Source organism: Gracilinanus agilis, chromosome 6 (genome assembly GCF_016433145.1).
Source record: "Gracilinanus agilis isolate LMUSP501 chromosome 6, AgileGrace, whole genome shotgun sequence".
In the NCBI taxonomy this organism is placed as follows: domain Eukaryota; kingdom Metazoa; phylum Chordata; class Mammalia; order Didelphimorphia; family Didelphidae; genus Gracilinanus; species Gracilinanus agilis.
In genome coordinates, this window is record NC_058135.1 from 24061803 (window position 1) to 24079263 (window position 17461).

Consider the following 17461-nt stretch of genomic DNA (forward strand, 5'->3'; position numbering starts at 1 on the left):
GAATTGGTTCTCACCAAAGAAGAGGTGAATTTATGAGAGCAGTAAAAACAAATCTTTGTATCTGAAGAGAAGCAAATGATCTTTTGATGACAGTGTGTAAGCACACCCTTCCTGCACTTCTAGCTGAAGAACGGGGAAAGAAGTTTAGTTTGCTTAGACTCGTGGCCATTTTCTACAGCAGTGTACTGCTAACAAGACACCTTATGGATGGCTGCCACTTCTCAAGTTGGACGAAGCCAACCACTGCCTTGCCTTGATTTCTACTTGGTCATATTGGAAAGCACCACAATGCATACATTAAGGGAAACAATGAAGTATTCACTAGAGTTCCACACACCCTTGAAAAGACTCTATCAGGTTAGAATTGTTGCAGGTCATACAACTTGGATTGTTCTCTTGGCTAGATGGGGGGAGTAGGAGGATATGGGGAAAAAAAGAGATGACTGAAAATCAACCATACATCTCAAAGCCAAAGATGAGAGTTATTGTTACCAAATGGCAAGGTAACCTTGCTCACCTGTTGGAAGTCATGTGGACCTCCAGTGAATAGCTGAAAAATTCAGGGCATCATGTAGGTGGGGGAAAGGATCCTTTGGATTTCACAATGGGGCCAACAGGTATTTATTCCTTTCCTGACATTACAAGAGTACCCTTTACATTGAAATAAACAGGGACAATGTAGAGGCTACACAGAATTGGACTGGGTGAAAACAAAAATAACCATAGAATAAATGTGCTACAATCTAACAATATGTTGAGTTTTTGTCTTTAGTTAAAAAGAATGGCTGATTGTAGGTATTTTTTTAAATCTTTTCATTAATGGGACTCACAATTATATAGTGTTGTTTTTTAAATCCTTATCTTCCCTCTTAGAATCAATACTGTATGTTGGTTCCAAGGCAGAAGAGAAGTAAGGGATAGGCATTGGGGCTTAAGTGTCACAAAATTAGAAAGTGTCTGAGGCCCCCAGAACCTCCTGTCTCTTGCACTGGCTCTCAATCCACTGAGCCATCTAGTTACCACTTTATAGTATTCTGTTATGCTTTGTACATGGCAAATATTGGCAATTTATAGATCCATGATCCCTTCATCATGGCCACTTGCTGTGACCCATCTACCTCTGCTCATTCAGAGTGATCTGTGTAGCCTCCATAGAGAAGATATCCAATAAATTCCCCTTAGGTCTTCTTACGATTCATGAAGTCCTTGCCTTTCCATCTGCTATAGTTACAGAAGCTTAGCATTTCAGTCAAAAATGATCTCAGACTGTAACCCAACAAATTCCCCCCCAAATGCCCTCAACAAAATATCTACCATTTGTTTTCATCAAGACTCGCCCCAGCTATCACCTCCTGAGGCAGCCCATGCCACTTCTCAAAGGAAGTTTTTCCTGATGTCAAATCTAAATTTGCCTCTTTGCAACTTTTGACCACTGATCTTGTTTCTACTTTCCAGGGCCAAAGAGAGAAAATGTAATGTTCAGATGTACGACTTGACATTTATCCCTATTGAATCTCATCCTATTTGATTTGGCCCAGTGTTCTAGCCTGTCAAGGTCTCTTTAGATTCTGATTCTATCATACAGAGCTCTCCTTCCAAGCACTGAGTCATCTGTAAATTTGATAAGCATGCCTTCTATATTTTTATCCAAGTCACTGATAAAAATGTTAAATAACACAGGGCTAAATTTCTTTGTTTGACATTTAAAGTCCTTCATAATCTAGCTTCAGCCTATTTTCCATGCAAATTACACATTACTCCCATTCATGCACTCTGTGCCCAGACAGACTTGCTTGAGGCTCCTCATTAAAAAAAAAATCATCTCCTGATTCCATGCTTCTGAATACTTTGGTTTTAACAATTCCAATCATTTGCTTCTCACCTTTGCTCCGTGGAACTCCTGGGCTCAATCTCTTTCAAGAACTTTACTTGGTAGTATCTCTCCTTAATGTACTTGGCACGTCAATCCCCAAATCACTGCGTTATTTTGTTTAATTAAATACAACATATTACTTTTGTTTGTTTCACTAAACATCGTATATGAGGTAGCATGCGTAAAGTACTTTTCCAGCCTTAGAGCACCACATCAGTGCTAGCTGACACCATTGCAATGTCACCTAATATTCCACGTGAGTATGTTGTACCCCCGTTGTGTTATGTATGTTCCTGGAAGGCAGGGACTGTTTAATTTGTCTTTATATTCCTAATACCAGACAGATTTTGGGGAATATGGGATAAGTCTTTTGATTTCACTGATACAATAAACTGTGAGTGAGAACCCGTCTTTCTTCCTGCTCATCCGTGCGGTGCAGATCAGAACACGTTCTGCAGCGTATCTGAACGAGCTGTCTGGGACACAGAGATTAAGTGCTCGGGCTCTCCCAGTCAATATGTGCCAGATTTAGGATTGGAACCCAAGTCTTTCTTCCTGAAACCAACTCAATCCATTATATCATACTTCATGGCTTATAGCATGAGCGCACATAGCCTGAGTGAGATGCCTTGCTTTGAGGTAGTAAGCAGATAAATATTATATATTCTTTATTTTTTAAACCTTTACCTCCCATTCTCTATGCCTGGCTCTCCATCCACTGGGCTCCCTAGCTGCCCCCAAGTGATGCATTCTTACGTTATCCAGTCTTTTCCCCACTGAAGAGGACTTGTGAAGAATCACACAACAGTGGCATCACACAATCTCTACCCAGAAGTCACAATTGGTCACAAGAAGGGAAGCGATTCGTTTTTAGAAATTAAAGCAGCTAGTTTCTGGCAGACATCACTACTGGCCAAACATAATCAATAGATTGAGAGCTTAGAACCGGAACCAGTATCATCACAAAATCCTGCGTGCAGCTTCCCCCACTCCCACAGTGACCCATTTCTCAGTCCCCTCAGAGCTTGTTCATTTCTAGAAACATTCAGAGAGTTAATCTGCTCGTGGGGTTCCCGTACCTACTCATCAGATTACCCAGGGCTGTAATTTCTTTGTGTTATCCCTGATTTCAAAAGCCGAAAAATGTTTACAGAAAAATAATTAAAATATTTTTATTTCATCAAAGATTATAGAACAGTATAGGTAAAGAATATGTATTTACCCAACAGAACACTACCTACATAGAAGTCATTATTAAATTAATCCCTTCCTCCTGGAAAGTAGCCTATGGCACATATTAGACTATAAGGACACTTGCTGTATAATGCCAATACTATTTTAAAAAAGTATTAAAATCCTTCTCTTTCATCGAAGAATCAATATTGTGTGTTGCTTCTAAGGCAGAAGAGCCAGGCAATGGAGATTAAGTGACTTTCCCAGGCTTACACAGCTAGGAAGTGTCCAAGATTTAAGATTAAAAATTAATATCCAGGGGAGGCTGGGTAGCTCAGTGGATTGAGAGTCAGGCCTAGATATGGGAGGTCCTGGGTTCAAATCTGGCCTCAGACGCCTCCCAGCTGTGTGACCCTGGGCAAGTCACTTGACCCCCATTGCCCACCCTGACCACTCTTCCACTTAGGAGCCAATACACAGAAGTTAAGGGTTTTAAAAAATTAAAAAAAAATAATATCCAAATACTCCAAGTATTATAATTTTATAAAGTTTTACTTATAATAACTTGAAGCAAAAGGAAAATATCAGCCTCACTAAAGAAAAGCAAGTTCCCTAACTGCACAAGTGGGAGAAGAGAGCAAAAAGGCAGAGTTACAGAACTTACCTTATATGCAAGGATGCAAATGTGGGGATGAAAGGAAAGGGATAAAGGGAAAAGAATACTGGAAGATGAAGTCCAAAGGTACAAAATTTCTATTTACACAAAGGCCAAATTTAAATCCAGAAACTCCTGTCTTCTAGGCTTGTATCTCTATCCACTGAGCTACCTAACTGCCCCCAAAAGGTATATTTCTCTTTCTCTTTTGAAAAAATCCTTATCTTATGTCTTAGTATCAATTCTCAGAGCTAGGCAATAGGGGTTGGGTGGTCTGCCCAGGCTCATATAGCTAGGAAGTATCTAAGGCCATATTTGAACCCAGGTCCTCCTGACTCCAGGCCTAGAGATCTAACCACTGCACTACCTATCTCTCTACCCCAATACTATCTTTAAAAAGAACTCTTCTTCTAAATTTATTCTAAAATTAAAATTATTGCTTTTAAAGTTCATTTTAAAAAATGTTGTGTTCTGTATTTTTTCTCTCCCTCCAGTCCCTCTTCCACCTATTGAGAAGCTAAAAATTATGATATCGATTATATGTGTGAAGTCATGCAAAACATATTTCCATATGAGCTATGCTTTTAAAAAAAAGCAAGAAAAATAAAGTGGAAAAGTTATCCTTCCATCTGCACTCAGGCTTCATCAATTTAAGAATTGTTGTCTTGGGAGGAACATAAAGATTTTGCCCAAAGTCTCGTTGTGACTCAGGGATCATCGTGAACTGTCAGACTATGGCCGGGGAGGTCTGGGCCCCGGCAAGTTCCACTATGATACAAAGACTGAGTACATTCTTAGAAGTACCTGGTTTCCCCTGTCTGTGGAACAGCCTAGCTGAGAACGGGGAACCTATATCACTAGCGGGTTAAGTCAATAAGCATTAATCCTACTATGTTCCAAGCCCTGTGCCGTCATTAGTGATTCAAAGCAGTGCTAATCTTGAAACAGTTTTAAAAAAATAGACATACATATTTTATTTTCCCCCAATTATATGTAAGAACAATTTTCAAATTCATATTTTTTTTTAGATTTTGAGTTTCAAAATTCCCTCTCTCAGGGGCAGCTGGGTAGCTCAGTGGAGTGAGAGTCAGGCCTAGAGACAGGAGGTCCTAGGTTCAAACCCGGCCTCAGCCACTTCCCAGCTGTGTGACCCTGGGCAAGTCACTTGACCCTCATTGCCCACCCTTACCAATCTTCCACCTATGAGACAATACACCGAAGTACAAGGGTTTAAAAAAAAATTCCCTCTTTCCTTCCCACCTCCCTTCCCACTCATCTCTCCTCTTTGAGATGATAAGCCATGGCATATAGATTTTACATGTACAATCATATGAAACATTTTTCTATATTAGTCTAAAGGATTAATTCTTTACCAAGGTAAACCAGTAATTGCATTTATTTTTTTTTGTTTTGTTTTGTTTTTATATTTTTAAACCCTTAACTTCTGTGTATTAGTTCCTTGGTGGAAGAGTAGTAAGGGTAGGCAATGGGGGTCAAGTGACTTGCCCAGGGTCACACAGCTGGGAAGTGTCTGAGGTCAGATTTGAACCTAGGACCTCCCGTCTCTAGGTCTGGCTCTCAATCCACTGAGCTACCCAGCTGCCCCCCAGTAATTGCATTTAGTCCTTCATTAATGCCTTCCATAGACTATTCTAACTCTGTACTTCCAAAACAATTATGGGTTATGTGTGAAATACAGTATATGTGAAATAGTGATTCTGAGGTGGTCACACACAGAGTAACCATGCCACAATGGGTGCATTAATAAAAATGTGCCACTTTCCTTTTAAGAAAAAATAAAAACCTAAAGAGCTCTGCTTTAATTCATGGGAAGGTCAAACTTTTGCAGAATTCATTCAAATATCTCAAAGCCAGGAAGTTCACTGATGCAAACTAAATTCTGAGAGATTAATATTGGAAAACGTCAATATTTCTCCTTTAGCATAAGCTCTACCCTACTGTACTGTAATTCCAAGTAACTCACCTCGGATCTGGGCAGAATTATAGCTTTCAGATAGATTATATCACACCAATTACTCTTAAAAGTTGAATAAAATTTGAAATTGTAACAGACTAAGGGGCCAAGCAAGACTGCATTTGATGGAACTCTGAGGACCCAGGAGATTTGGCTGTTGGGCTGAGGCTGAGAATTCTGGGAACAGAAAACCAATGGTCACTCACTGCTCTCTGGACCTTTTGGGGAAGGACAGGGAGGTGGGAGGCAGTGTTTCCTTGAGACTCTGAATTCAAAAGCTTAAATCTGAGAATTTACCAGATCTGCTACTATAACCAACCATTTCACTGATTCTACATCTTCAGTGAATATCTGGGAAGACAAATATTGCAGTTTCCCCTGTGGCCAAGGAGCCAGAGACTCTGGTGGGAGGGAGTTGGTCCTCGGGGTGGGTGGGTGGGGCCAACTAAGCCTGGGTTGGCTTTAGTTTTTGCCCTTCCCTCTTTAGCCATTGAAACCTTTTAGGATAGGAGTTTTACTGGGGTCCTGAGTCAGTTAACTAAGAATGAAAGTCACAGAAGAAATCTAGTTACTGTTCAACCCTGGGAGAGACTGAGAATAGATTATCAATAGTTTCATCCTCAACCTCTTTCCTGAAATCTTTCCCCTTAATCCCTGAATACCTTGTTCCTGAATAAACCCCAGTTGAGTTATTTTAAAGCAGAGTTGGAAGAGGGTTTTCAAGGTGGGAGGCAGCAGCATGTGGGTGGCAAGTTGAAGGAACACAAACTCCACCTTGGTGGGCAGTCAGTTTGGGGTAGGAGGAGGCTTGCCCCCAAATAACCCAGTTCTGAGTAATTGAGGGGAGGCATTTGGGTCTCATTCAACTCCCAACATCTCCCTCTATCCTCTCTACACCAGCACATCCATTTTGGGGAACCTCCTCGTGTAGTATACCCCAAGAGAGTGGTTTGGACCCATACCCATTTAGCTGGAGGGGAAGTTACCAGAGCACACCCCATCTATCAGCTAATACCCCTCTTCTTACATAGTCTGATGAAAAAGGAAAATGAGGCAAACAGGGTTAAGTGACTGGCCCAGGGTTGCGTAACTAGTAAATAGCTGAGGCAGGATTTTAATTTACAAAAATGAGTCTGCCTGACTCCAGGCTTAGCACTCTATACACTGCACCGCCTAGCTGCCCCAACACAGATACACTCATATGCATATATTCTTTCTAAGGACTCATTGTACTAGTGCAAAATCCACTTTTTCCACACCTTCTGAGGCTCTGTAATTTCCACACAGAAGATCTAGACCACATATTGAAGGTCGTCATTTGGAGCCTTTATGATTTGGTGGATCTAACTAGATCACCAATCGTATTCTCTGTCTACCATCTTTGGTTCTTGTTGACCCACCAGTCCATGCCTTTCTGATTATACATCATTTGGATGGTTGGCTTTACTCTATCATTTAATGTCTGGGTAAGTTTATCTATTCTATCTTTAAATATATATTAATAAAACTCAGAAACTGTTTTTGAATACTACTGAGATTGTATTACTTGGGCGACTGGAAATAGGAAAGGAACCTAAAAAATATTCTATTGCCTTGCAAGGTAGGAAGTTTCTCATCACTGAAGGACTTCAAGGAACAAGGATGTTATAGAGGAGCTAGATGAACTAAATGGCTTTTGAGATACTTTCTAATTGGGGAATTCTATGATCTTCAAGTCCAGCTCTTTCATTTATAGGAAATGGAGGGAATGACTTATCTATGAGAACACACTGCTGGGTAGCAGCAGACATGAGATTAGAATTCAGAACTCCTGCTATTGGGTGGCATTCACATTTTAATCCTCAATCACCCTTGTGAACGTTAGTATGGATAGAGACTAGATTATGTTTAATGCCTACTTTCTTTAAAAATAACAATGTGCTTTAAAAAGCAAAGGAATAAAAAAGTCTAATTTCTTTCCAGGACATTAAATACCTTGACTGGTCTCTAATTATCACTTAATAATGCATTCTAATTAAATAGCACCAGTTACTAGATGTGCATAAAGCAATTTTGAAGGCTTTGTGGCAGATTTTCCCAGTACATGAACTTCTCTTCAGGCCACTGGATTTTTATTCAGAACAGAACTAAATATATAACTAAATATACATTTGGATATGACCTAAATTTATACATTTAAAGTGACCTGAAAGGAAAAAATAGGACGTTCAAAACTTTAAACATTGGCACTATGTCTCTAAAACTCAAGTAACCACACTGTATTATTGCTGTTTAATGTTTTGAACCTTTAAAAAAACTGGTCATTCTAAGGGATTATATGAAAACTGTGCTGCTCATTAATCTAGATTCTAGAACTGGCTTCGAAATAGTTGATTTTAGCATCCACATATAGCCATCAATTGAGGGTGGTTCACTCACTAGGTTAAAATAGTTAGATCAAGTCAGATTGTCACACACGGAACAATGCCAAGAGCAATCCTGACCAAATCAGGAGAACGACATTGGTGGCATGACACACCAAATACAGAGATCCTGTTGGTCACTATGCTGGTGGTGGCTTTGTCTCTTGAAAATGCTATCTATTTCAAGGAAGTCGAAAGTCTCTTTTGGATGCAGAAGGAAAAGGATTTCCATAATATCTTACACATATTACACATACACATACAAGACACCAAGAAGTCTGAAAAGAAATTTTGGGGAATGGGATACATAAATGGAGGGTATCTTATTCAGAGTCTTAAAACAAGATCATGAGATTCTCTCAGCTACTCCCATAAGTCAAATATCAGTATTCTGGTTACTCTGCCTACCTGGAATCCTGAAACATCACAATTTCTAATGAATCAAGATACTGGGAAATTCAAAGGGCAATGGGTATATATATATATATACACACACACACTGCAGCATATTATAAATAAAAATTTGCACACACACAAAAATAAGAAAATGTCTGTTTGAGGGGATATGCTGGGTATTTGGTGAAAGCTACAAGGAACTGACTTAAGTATCCCATAATGATATGGTTCCAATATTTAAAGAAAATGTATCTAATTTTGACCTCTAAAATAAAAATAGGAAAAATAAAATAAATCAAAATAAAAGAATTTGACTCTAGTACCTAAGAAGTGCCTGAAGACCTGGACAGAGGACTCAAAAGCATTGGATAGATCTTCTATGGGAGGGATGGGGTTGGGTTGGGAATTAGGGTAGGGGTGGGGAGGTCTATGGAAGGACCTAGAAAATAATTATACTAGATGCAGGTTGCTATAGTCACTGTGGGAGGGAGAGTCCATAACAATAAAATGAAAATCCATTGAAGTAATGAACTAAATAATAGATACATTACTAAAAAAAATTTTCTCAATGTGTTAAGAAAATAAATTTTATTTCCTTCCTACTTTAAAATTCTAAAAGAATAAGAACGACATATATTACTTAGGCATTCACTTAGAGCTTCCAATTTACCAATCTTTGATAAAGGATCCTTTGATAAAGGATTGACCAAATCTGATTTTAATAAGTTATTATAGCATTTACATTGCGCTTTCAGTTTTCAAAGTGCTTTACAAATACCCTCTCATTTTTAATAGAAGGATTACTTCCTACATCTTGAATATTATATTACTATTCATAGATTTTATCACATTGCACTTTTAAATATAATGCTATACTGCAGGCTTGCATGATCTACTTATTTTCTCTTCTGAGCTCTGGACCATTTTGTCTCCTCCTGTCTAACAAATATGTTCCATTTTCATAATTACCATTTCAATGTAATTTTTATTTGTGTAATTTTGGAGAACATATTGAAAATCTGGTAGGCAGAATTTATTCTGGGAAATACTGTCACTAAAATTCTATTTAATGTTACTATGATTTATTCTTAATTTATACACATTAGAACCCTGATTTGAAGAATTGTGTGTATTTATCTGCTTCTATGTTTTACCCCGCCCCCCTGCTACTATTTATAAATTCCTGGATGTTAATGACTAGTAAACTTTGAGTCAGAAGATTGGGGTTTAAGCCTAGGCTTCAACACTTACTAAATTGTGTAATTCTTGGACAGTTCATCAACTTTTCTGAGTCTCAGTTGCTCTTTAAAATGAACACAATATCTGTATTCTTTACCTCATTGGTTTGTTGTGACTTAGATGACTTGTAAATTAGAATTTACAACTAAATTACAATAAATAGAACTAAATTTCTTTATATTTCCCACTCCCGACCCAATGACTAAGTGTACAGTACTGTTGTAGTAAATTCTTTAAATGTTTTTAGTAAAATGACTTTAGTCAATTCATATTGACTAAAAAGAAAATTTATAACACTAATGCCTATTCAAATCCCTCTTTTTAATTAAAAATTTTATTGATTACTTTAATCATTACTTCACAGTCATTTGTGAATAAAAATACTACTGCCCCTCTAGTTCAGACTCATTGTCAGAATGAAGAAAGATAACTAAACAAAAGTCCCTAATATAGTCATTGCATGAGACACTATCCCATCCTACTAGTTCACTACTTTTTGGTTGGATGGCAGGCAAGAAGTATATTACATATCTGTTTATTTTAGGACCATGAGGGGTTTCTCAGTTACTCAGAGTATTTGCTCCCTCCCCACGTGATCTTTTTCATTTACATTATCATAGTCACTGCATATACAAATATATCATTTAACTCATTTCATTCTAGTGAATTCATAAATCTCAGTTTTCTCTGAATTCTTCCCATATGTCATTTCTAATTGCAGTCACATTCACTTACCAAAGAGTTAATTTTTTCTCCAAACTATGAGCACCTACTTTATTTTCAGTTCTTAGTTAACCACGAAAAGTAATCATTTGCATACTTTGGTATATGTTGGACCTTTGTTTATCTCTTTGATTTCCTTGGAGACAGACATGGCCAGGAATGGGCTCCTCCGGTCAATGGGTATGTATATTTGTTGCTATTTTTTCAGCATAATTCTGAATTGTATTTCAGGATATTTGGAATAAATCATAGCTCCACCAACAATGTATGAATGTGCCTATTTTTTATACTTCATCCAACACAGACTCTTCCTATTGTTTGCCTATTTGCAAAACTTGAGGGGAATCCTTGAGTTGTTTTAATTGGAATTTCTCTCACTATTAATAATTGGCAGTGTGAATTTTTATGGCTATTTTGTATTTGTTCTTTGGAATGAATTCTCTCTCTATCTTCTTTCTTAGATATCAAGAAAATTTGATGGCAAAATTTTCCTACTCTATGGTTTCTCTTTGTCTGTCTACAATGATTTTATTTGTGTGAAGACTTTTAATTTTAAGGAATTGTGATTGTTTGAGTTTTCTTAGTGGGAAGAGCCCCAACAAATTCTGGAGTCAGGGAACCTGCTTCCAAATTCCTCTTTTGATAATTTCTATTTGTGTGACCTCTGTCAAACACCTTGGGTCTCAGTTTCCTCATCTGTAAATTTAAAAGTTTGGACTGGATGATCCCTTTGGGCTCTAGATCTCAATATTGATTCATAAAATGTTATTCTAGAACAGTAATGGTGAACCTTTTAGAGATGGAGTGCCAGATCCCCTCCTCCCTCCGCCCCCAGACAGATTACCATCCTCACCCCACTCAGAGACTGCATGCGTGCCCCTTATCCCCACTGATTGCTGGGCATGCCCTGCTCTCCTCCTTATCCCACAGAGAGGAGGGGAGGGAGGAAGCACTGCTGTTGAGCTGCTGAATGAAGGAGTGGGTAAAATGAGGAATGTCTTCAGTGAGTACAGAGATGGGAATGGGAGTGGCTGGAGCGCTCAGCTCCTCTCCAGTTCTGCCACCTGTGAGCCACCCACCTTATCCCCTGTGCGCTCCCATTGGGCTGCGGGGCAGAGGGGCAGAGAATGTCAAAAAATTTCTTCAGGCATGGTGGAAACGGGGAGGGGAGCAGCTCTGTCTAAGTCCCTCTGCCTTTCTAGTAACAAACTCAGGGGGTGGGGTGGGGTGTGGCAGTGGTCACATGCCCACAGAGAGCATTCTGCATGCCACCTTTGGCACCCCTGCCATAGGTTTGCCTTCACTGCTTTAGAAAATAAAAGCTTCGGAAGCAAATAATTTAAGCAAAAGAAATAAATTTAAATTCCAAACTATTTCAAATCTGAAGAGGATTTGATCAAGAATTCTTTTCCCAATCCTGGTCTTAATATCCTTATTTCAAAACACTTCTGTCTCACATTTTTTGGCAATTTATCAGTCATGAGGGAAAATTTCCAGAGATTTCTTGAGTAAGTGATCCACAGTTTTAGGTCCCAAGTCACAGACATTATGGTCTCAATATTTTATGCCAATATACAGTAAAATTCAAAACTAGAATCATTTTATCTCATGAACTGAAACAAAGCCAAGTGTTCTTTCTCTGCTGTGGTGCGTTACTTGTATGTTTTTGGGAGAGAGGACATGAAATATGGTCTACATGGAGGACTGACAAGTTTGGAACTGAAGAAGACAGGATTAATTTTTAATCAGAACAGAGAAAGAGAGAAACAAAAGTAAAGAGACAAACGAATGCAAATAGTATCACTACCTAATAATACATACTATTATGTTCAGCAACAAAGGGACTTGAAACTGGAATTTATTAATGCTATTATAAGATGTATCAATGATAAAATATATCACTAAAACCAATACATTAAAGCTCATACTTGTAGGAGGGTAAACTAGACGGTTTAATACTATAGCTATGGTATTTTCATTGCTACAGTTTTGGCTATACATTTGAATGTAATTCATAGTAATATTTTCCATTTATTAAATTGAAGATCCAAACTCACAAATCTCATTCCTGAAGAAGGGATCATCCTTCCATCAACATTAAAAGAAAGTCACTATAGGGATTTTTTCGTCAACTCAAAATATAATTATTTTGAACTTTTTCCAGTGAATTTACTTTTAAAGATCCTATGTAAAGGATCTGAATGGTACATATCTACCTAAGTAGAATTTCAAAAGCACAGTAGAAAAGAAAATCAGTTTTGCATTAACTTCTTGTGAACCAAATACTTCCTTTGGATGGTTTTCTGCCTGTGAGAAAAAAAAGTGCAAATTGTTCTGGTAGACTTTATGTCTTAGGTAAGGCTTACCTCTGACACTGGCTCTGTCCCTGAGAAAGTTACTTACTTTGTCTATGGTCTAGGCTTCTCCTGAGACTCTAGATTGCAAAGAAGGTGCTGATGTGAGCAAGTAGGGAGGGTTTCCATGTGAGGAGTTCCCTCTATCAACAAAATCCCAGATCTAGGCTCCATCCCTATCTCCCTATTTTATATAACTGACTGATCCTTGGAGCAAATAAAAGATAGAACTGGTTTTTAGAGTTTTAGAGTTTTAGGTTTTGACTCATGTACTAATAGCCTGTAGTCACACAAGATCATAGGTATCATTGTGACATGACCAAGTGGATGCTTACTCAGTGATAGGTCTTTTTAGGATTATCTCTGTAATCTGCCACAGTGAGGAAACATTGTAATTCAGGGCAGATAGGAAGGTTTCCATGTGTACATGAGACAGGATGTTATTATGCTATTGATTTTCCAACTATTTTTGGTTCAAACAATTCTCAAGTTCTGTTTGCCTCACGGTAATCCAAATATTAAAACCTCAATCCTCCCTCCCTCCTATCCACGCCCTCCCTCTACTCACTCTGCATACACAGCCCATCTGTGCAGTTCTTGGATTGCAAAACGAGCCCCTCGCAGTCCTTGCCCCCATTCTTGGGCGCTGGTGCCGAGCACTCTCTTCTGCGCCAGTGTGTACACTCTGTCCCACAGGTTGACCACTTGCTCCATGCTGTCCACCGACCATCCACTAGTACACCCACACAGGCATAGAAATAAATGTTAAAATAGCATCATTCAAGGAAAGGCAGAAGCATTGTGATGTGGTGATGTGGGGGACAGGGTTAGGGGGAGGTCTATGTCCTTTCTGTAAGGCTGGGAGGTACATTCAGTAATGTCTCCCAAGGACCTTTTTTCATGCTTTTTTTCTCTACTAATACAGCTCCAATATCTTTTACATCAAATTCACCATTGCACATGCATTCCTTCTAATAAGCCTTATTTTGGAGGAATCATAATTTTGTCATAAGAACTGAAGTCAAATTGATTTTTCAAGTTCAGTCCTCCAGAGCCACATTTTCCTCTGTGTTGTAACAGGCTTGTCAGCAACTTCAATGAAAATAAGTCCAGATATTGATATTTTCAAGGTATTATACATATAAAATACATAGAATAATAAATTACTTTAGGGTTTTGTTTATAATACTTCCTGTATATTGTCACAAAAATGCAAACAGAGCTGAGAATAAAATTTGTTGTTGCTTATAGCACAGAAACCTAGCTAACAGAAACAGTAGCCATAGTAACATGCTCATTTTGAAGGACAGATTAAATAATGATAACAGCTTCTAGAGATGAGAGAGATCATGAAAGTCTAAATTCCTTATTTTACCAATAAAAAAAATTGAGACTCAGAGAAAGTATTGGCAGTACCAAGAATTGGTTTGCCCATTTAACCTTTAATCATTCTTTATTAATTTCGTGTAAGTTTTAAATTTTGAGCATATATGCTTACCAGTTGTCTACTCCCCCGTTATCCCTTCCCCTAGTATGATGGAAGCTCCTTGAGAGAAGGAATAGTTTTTGTTGTTACTGTTTATCTTTGGATCTCTAGTCTGTAATTAAACACTTGTTGAAGTGAAAAGTGACCTTATATCAGAGTTGGTATTTGAACTTGACCTTCGAACTACAGGTGTGGTGTTTTTTCCACTTGACAAAACACATCTCCCAGCATCTTTGGGACTATGGAAGTGCTAAAAAAAAGCAAGTTGAGCAAGTTCCAAGATGCATGTATTCATTGTATTTGTGTGTTTGTAGCCAAACTGGACTGAAATGGGGAAAAGGAGCTTAAAGGATAAGGCTTAGAGCTGGAAGGGAAACTCTGAAGTCATCTAGCCCAACTCTATTATAATGTAAATGGAGATCCTGAGAAGTGAAATAAATTTACCCAGGGTCAAGTGGGCCAATGGAAAGCGTTCAAATTAGAAGAAAAGCAGGGTTTAAATCTCAGCGGTGCTATTTGTTACCTATGTGATTAATACTGGACAATGGAGGTTAAGTGACTTAACCAGGGTCACATAGCTAGGAAGATTTGAACCCAGGACTTTCCATCTCTTGGCCTGGCTTTGAATCCATTGAGCCATCTAGCTGTGTCATCTTAAATGAAAGAGCTGAAACCAAGTCCTTATACTACAGAACTAATGTTTATAGTCTTCTACCATTCTGCTTCAAATCAGATTGTCATTTCTGTACAATAAGCCCCTTGAGTCTTCAAACAATTGCTAGATGGCAAGGATTAGTACTTAAATGTAACTTTTTCTAGTTTGTATTTAAATCTATAGCAACTTGTTTCATTTCAGCAAATGTATTAAGTTCCTACTATGGATGGTTGTAGTGGTATTATTGAGTAAATAAACACTATTACATCCTTTATGATAGTCACAGACCCATGTTTTGAGTTTTTGCCTTTCTTCTTAAGTTGATGGTTACAAGGAATTAGCTTACCTTGGCCCCTCCAGCCACTTTCCAGAGATAAAATAAAACTATGTCCCTCTTGCCCCAAGTCTTTTCTCCTTTCCAGTTTTGTGGAATATGAACATTAAACCTCTCCAAGCACTTCCAATTTTGAACTGGTTTGTGGTCTAAGATCTTCCATCTTCTCCCTGTATCATTGCCCAGGTGATCTAACATATCTGGAATGCATGCCAAGACCACTTCCGACATTTAGAATACCTAGCTTCCTTCCCAACCCATCTCAAGGGTCACTCAAGCCCTTTCCTGATCTCCCTAGTGTTAGTGGTCTGTCTCTCTTGAGATTCCTTCACCTGTATCTCCTATTTCCCTCTCTGTTTTTTTTTTATCTGTGTTTGTTTATTACACAAGGTACTTTTTATCTTAGCATACTAAAAACCTAATTAACATTCACCAAAGTAATTCCTTCATGATCTCCTTTCTTCCTTTGAGGTGGCTTTGGCAAAATTAGCTCCAAGGATGTCAAGGAGGCACTCAGGATATTTCCATGGAATAACACTCACTATGACTCATGGGATATTAAGTTATTCACATTCAGAGAGTGAGGTATTCAGACCTTAGGATCACAGCTCAAGTGCCAGAAGAGATCCCAGAGGCCATGTAGTGCAGGACCCTAGTTTTATAATTGAGGAAATTCAAACATGGAAAGTAGGTGACTTAGCCAAGATCATATAGGTAGTATGTGTCAGAGGTTGGAGTTGAACTGAAGCCCTCTGATTTTATAGCTAGAGTTCTTTTTTCTATGACATGTTATTAAATAAAATGGTATGTCTATTTTCTATTAACATTATTAATGGGATTATTCTAAGGCTTGTAATCATGCAATGATGCTGATTCTAAGCTTGCTATGACTTCCTTTACAAGATTAAGAGGCTAGTGAATAACTCTTGCTCCTGTATAATAAGTCCTGTTTCACCAAAAATGTAAGTCTCTAGGGAAGTCATCTTGCAGTCTTACTAAGAATCTGAGCATTGATTGACTGTCCACTGAGGTTAATATAAAGTTAATTTAGGCTAATGAAGTTTGATTTCACTAGGACCTAACGGCCTCCTAAGCACTGGCATCTTGCTACCTGATATTCCACTGGTCTCTTCTCTGCATCAGACACAGTGACTCTTGACCTATTGCTTGTAGAGATCACCCTTTCACAAGGGATAATGAATACATTCATTTCTGGAGTTCCATCCTGGGGCTGAGCTGTCCTGATTGATCAATGAATATAAACACACCTAACCCAATAACAGAGACAAGGCTTCACATCCCATCTGTAGATACAACAGGATTACAGGTTTTGGTCTGCATTTACCTTCCTTATTCCCAAAGAGCTTGTCAATTTATTGCCTCAACGGCTCCATTCGGAACCCAGATGACTATGTAAGCCCAAAACTTGGTTAACACTTCCTGACGTGTATTATCATCCCACTATTAATATAAACTTGGAGTTCAGAGACTGTCTTTCTTTTGTGTTTTTATCTCTATGCTTATTACTAGAACTTAGTACTAGGAACATAGTAGGTAGGTAATAAATACTTGATTGATGGACTCATTCAAATATTTGGGAATTTTATGTGAAGTACATGAAGATGAATGACAGCATGGTAGAATGATTAGTCATGGGAAGTTTTGGTTCCCTCGTTTGTAAAATGGGGATAACAGTACTCACAATGATGGGGAAATCAGGAAGGTATATTTTCAAATTTAGCTATGCCAAGTAATTCATTTAATCTTAGTTTTCTCAAGTATAAAATGGTGATAATAACTTGTTTGAAGGGTTGTCATGAGGTATAGGTGAGATAATGTACTTAAAATGCTTTGCTAAACTCTAAGATACTATGTACTTTTTTGGGATTATGGATCTTTGAAAAAATCCTTACCTTCTGTCTTAGAATCAATAATATGTATTGATTCCAAAGCAGGAGCGTGATAAGAGCTATGCAATGGTGGTTAAATGACTTGCCCAGAATCACACAGTTAGGAAGTATCTGAAGTCAGGTTTAAACCAGGACCTCCCATCCCCAGGCCTGAATCTCTCTCCATTGGGCCACCTAGCTGCCCCTGGATTGCTGTTTAATACTATTATTATGCTGTAATGTGAAACAGGTGCCATAAAAACCTGAGTTGTTTGAAATATTGTTATATTATTATACAATATATTAT

At 38.2% G+C, this 17461-nt stretch overlaps 1 protein-coding gene across 1 annotated transcript in view; it reads right to left on the reverse strand.

Moving 5' to 3' along the window:
- The window catches only part of UNC5C (unc-5 netrin receptor C), a 399382-nt gene that overhangs the window by 76003 nt on the left and 305918 nt on the right, over positions 1-17461 (reverse strand). The window contains exon 7 of the mRNA XM_044680230.1: positions 13359-13523. Within this exon, the coding sequence (XP_044536165.1) occupies positions 13359-13523 (165 nt within the window). The remainder of the gene's footprint in view (positions 1-13358; positions 13524-17461) is intronic.